This window comes from Lycium barbarum, chromosome 10 (assembly GCF_019175385.1).
Source record: "Lycium barbarum isolate Lr01 chromosome 10, ASM1917538v2, whole genome shotgun sequence".
Lineage (NCBI taxonomy): Eukaryota > Viridiplantae > Streptophyta > Magnoliopsida > Solanales > Solanaceae > Lycium > Lycium barbarum.
In genome coordinates, this window is record NC_083346.1 from 26317704 (window position 1) to 26322492 (window position 4789).

The following is a 4789-nucleotide window of genomic DNA, read 5'->3' on the forward strand; positions in this document are numbered from 1 at the left end:
TCTGTCGGACACCGGGGAAGGTTTTTCAACCTCGAAATCTTTGTTGAAATTTGGTTTGGCCGGTATAATGTCCGAGGCAGTGGGCTCGAAGGTGCTTTTTGCCTTAGGTGGAGAAGTTGGGTCGGTTCCTTGAGATGAAACCGAGGGAATATCATGGGAAGTGGTTTCAGTGTTAGCAGACATTTGGAGATTACGAAGAAAGATTAGGCAAAATTCGAAAGAGAAGTTAAAAAGGGGAGTAAGAGAACAGACAGAAAATTTAAGAATGGCAGAAAACAAGAGGAAGAAGCAGTAGCCTACTCAACAAAAATGGTTAAAGTGGAGAAGTTGGCAGGATCGTTCCCTTTTTTACGTACTATGAGCAGCGAATCAACAAGAAATGAGAACTAAATGTGAATTGAAAGATAACAAGTGAAGAACTGAAAGCAGAGAAGAAGTAAGTTGGAAGAGGTGAAAGTGATCAAATGAGAAAGTAAGGGACGTTATATAGGCATGAAAACGGGGCGGTTACAAACCCCAGCCAACCGGGGGATGCCACGTGTCCCATAATTAATGAGAAACGACTTGAAGCGACGTGCATTACGACGGTTGTCATAGCTGGCCATCCGGGATGAGACACGTGGCTGATGATAGAGGGACGTGACGCAACTGTTCCCGCCAAAATGGAAAGATAACTACGGATAAATTGAGACGCCGGTTTTTTGATTCATCCACTTCCCGTTACTCCGATAAAACTACGGTCCGGAAAGTGTGCGGACTATCTGTATACGGTAGAAACCAGATGTGTATTAAACCGGTAAGACCAGAGACCGAAGGAAGAGAGGGAAGGACATTATTTGGTCCGGCTTTTCCCATAGCCGAGTTGATCATGGTCGTTCCTCCGTTTGATCAAGACCGTTCCTCCGTTTGATCAAGACCGTTCCTCCATTTGATTATGGTCGTTAGTCCGTTTGATCATGATCGTTGGTCCGGGAGATCTGTTGCGCGACTGCCACGCGTCGATAACGTCCTGTTATGTTCAACTGCCAATCATACGGGTGTCAGACGTTACGGCCAACCTAACCCAACCTAATCCATTTCAGAGTTTTTCTTTATTTTTTTTAGTTTCTCATATTTTATGAACCCCATGAAGCAACACTATAAATAAGGGTCATTGCCCACTTTTGAGGGGTTGACTTCCTCATATCAAGAACTCTTGTAATAGCAAAAAATATATAAACTCTCTCTCTCTCTCTCTCCCAAATAGCTGATTTTCGGTCCAAATTTATTGTGTTCATCTCTTAAATTTATTCAATCAAGTGATACTCATATTAGTAGACATATAAATCTATAGCAAACCTCTGATTATCAGTTGCTTCTCCATAGCATATTTATATATTTCTTTTTTTTATCAAATAGATTAAGGCACAACCACATATCCTATACCTCATTCATAAATTTAATTGATTATTTAAATTCGGGGTAAACAAAAGATACTTTTATACCGCTTTTTTTCGGTGGTATCTGGATTCAAGTCTCTTTTTTTAGTCATTTTGGTTCAGGACTCACTTTTATCCACCCTTTGAAAAGTTCGTTATTATAAATAGAGCACGATGCGCCCCGAGGCAACGTAACCGTCTAGAAAATAAAAAAAAAAAAGGGAAAAATCCTTGCTTTCGACTTCTTTAACCCAAAAAAGAACAAACACTCACACAAAAACAAATAATGGCTGCTCTTTCTCAACTTTTAGCTCATCTCTACACCATGACCTTAGTCTTCTTCACCATTCTAATACTCGAACTCGTCATCTTTATACGTTCCATAACTGACGCAATTTACGACTCCGGTCGCGACAAAAACCGGCCCATCACAACCAAGCAATATCTCAAGCTTATCGACGAAAAAAACCCGGTCACCCGGTTCAAGAACACTACTATGACTACTAGTACATGTGCGGTTTGTTTGTGTACATTTGAGGAGGGTGAAGAAGTAAGGGAGTTAATAAAATGCAACCATATATTTCATAAAGATTGTTTGGACACGTGGCTCCAGAAAGATTCTGCCACGTGTCCGTTGTGTCGGAGTAAGGTATTGCCGGAGGAAATTGTGGTGAAGTTCCGGCAACACCGAAATGGCCAGCAGACGGAGTATGAAGGGAGTGATGAAGAGGTGATTTTCTTGTTATCTGCATTACATGGTAATTATATGCGTAGATTTTTGTAAATTGTTGTGAAATTTTGTATATTTTGTTTTCTTCTTTTTTGTGCATATAACAGATTTAGGATGTTTAAAAAAAACATAGAAAGCAATAATTGACTTCGGTTCATACACTTGGAGCTCTCTGAGTGGCCAAGTCTTCTATATTACAAAAGCACTGGCTGACACTTTATCTCTTCTTCTTCTTTTTTTTTTATTTTTTTTTATTTTGTTATCCCTTAAAAGAAGTATTCGTTAGTTAATGCTAATAATTGCATCAATATGTTGGATAAATCAAGGAAATTATTACTTTTACAATCTAAATCTGCCTATTTCATGCCAGATGGATAATTTACAAATTACCATATTTAAGCAGCTGGTTTCTAAACTTTCATCAAAGTTTTTTTTTTTAAAAGAAACTTTCTAATTTCTTTAATAACATACGGGTATCTTATCGTGTATATTACAGAGTTGTAGCTACTGATTATTGAATTCACTTAGTAAGATTCTTCTATTCTACTTGAGTGTCGGTAAAATTAAACTAAAAATTGCGTTTAATTAAAAAAATAAAGAAAAGCGAAAAGAAAAGCAAGTGTTGATAATATGCACTCCCTCTGTTTCAATTTATGTGAATCTATTTTTTAGTCCATGCCAAATGAATGATCTCTTTCCTAATTTGAGAATAAATTCACTTTATGAAATAATTTACGGTCACATAAATAAATTTTAAAAGTCTTCACTTTTTTTTAAATATTGTGCCTAATTAAATGAATTTACATAAATTGAAACGGAGAGAATATAGATTTTTGATAACTTTATTTTGCAAGTGTTAAAATACTGTTGGTCATGCTCAGAGGAGTGGTGACCTACCAAAAGTTTGGCATGGAATAATTAATTTAAAAGAATATAATGGTAGGTGAAATGCTTGATATTATTTTTGGATATATACGTACTCATATCTCATTTGGAATTGATAGCTCTAAAATATAGTCGCTCTGTTTCAATTTATGTGAAATATTTTTTTATTAATCTGTATAAAAAAGAATAATTTTTTTCTATATTTGGAGACAATTTACCTTTATGCAATGATTCATAGTCACACAAAATATACGTGACTCATTTAATATCATAAATTTAAAAGTCTTCTCTATTTTTTTAAATTTCATGTCTAATTAAATGGATTCACATAAATTGAAATGGATGGAGTAAGTAGTTATGAAAACTAACTGTTTAAAAGAGGACCTAAGATAGAGGAATTCTTTAATTTTATGATTTAAAAAAAAAAATCAAATCTACTTCTAATTTTAATAAATGTTAGATCCTAAGAATAACATTTTTCTATATTTGGAGACAATTTACCTTTATGCAATGATTTATAGTCACACAAAATATACGTGACTCATTTAATATCATAAATTTAAAAGTCTTCTTTATTTTTTTAAATTTCATGTCTAATTAAATGGATTCACATAAATTGAAATGGATGGAGTAAGTAGTTATGAAAACTAACTGTTTAAAAGAGGACCTAAGATAGAGGAATTCTTTAATTTTATGATTTTAAAAAAAAATCAAATCTACTTCTAATTTTAATAAATGTTAGATCCTCTATCTCCCCCTGTCGCCCCCACCCCCGCAGCCCCGCCACCCCCCTTGACCATTAGCGAACTGCTAACTACAAGCAACTATATTTATTTTAAATTTAGAACTGTTTATTCTGTTACTTGAAATTCTTGCATTATTCAAAGTTATTAACTAAAATGTCTAATTACTATTTAATAATTCTTGAAAAATTGATATGTCATATAGTTGCAATAACAAAGATTAAAAGAAATGAATTAAAAATATCAAGATAATAAAATTTAAATAGAAGTAGATATAGGATAGACATTGTAGTTAAAGTCACCTGTTAACCCCCATTAATCATAATTTATAATAAGATATGTCATTGTTAAAATTATAAATTTGACATTTAAGATGACAAAAGGCTAAATTATCATAATTATTCTATATCTGGAAGATGAGGAGTTGAGGGAAGGAGTTACAGTGTTACACCAAGATAATTTTCCTTTTTTTTTTTGCTTAATTACTTAATAGCCGGTTCTCATTGATCCGATTAAATTTATGTCCACTTTTCATAGAACTTATTTAAGATCATATGTTTTATTAGAAATTTTTTCGTTCAAAAAATTCAAATCAATTTTTTTTAAAGGTGTAACAAGAGTCCAGAACCTAAATGATCCAAAAAAAAAAAAAAAAGAGATGAACCAAAATACCCTAAGAAAAAAAAGTGGTACGAAAGTACCTTTAACATTAACGCAGCTTTTTTATGCTCTATATAAAAGTGAGTTAACGTTCTCTGTTAAAATTCGTTACCCGAATTTTCTTTTAAAAAAAAAACTAAATTACATAACGCACTATTTTAGTGCGCTATGCAGGCCGTGAATTTACTCAACTAATCCAACATCCAACTGTGTATCCATTTCAAAAACTATGCAAAAGTTTCCATCTTTTAAAATATTTATATACTCCTCCGTTCACTTTTATTTGTCCAGTATTCTAAAATTACATTTTCACTTTTACTTGTCACTTTTAGCATATTAAGAGAGAATAATTT

General features: G+C 33.2%; 1 protein-coding gene across 1 annotated transcript; it reads left to right on the forward strand.

Annotated features, from left to right (window-relative positions):
* Window positions 1-1564: 1564 nt before the first annotated feature.
* Window positions 1565-2371, forward strand: LOC132614126 (probable E3 ubiquitin-protein ligase RHA1A). Its single transcript, XM_060328493.1, has one exon. The coding sequence runs from the start codon at window positions 1705-1707 to the stop codon at window positions 2200-2202; it is 498 nt and encodes a 165-aa protein (XP_060184476.1). The 5' UTR covers window positions 1565-1704; the 3' UTR covers window positions 2203-2371.
* Window positions 2372-4789: the final 2418 nt, after the last annotated feature.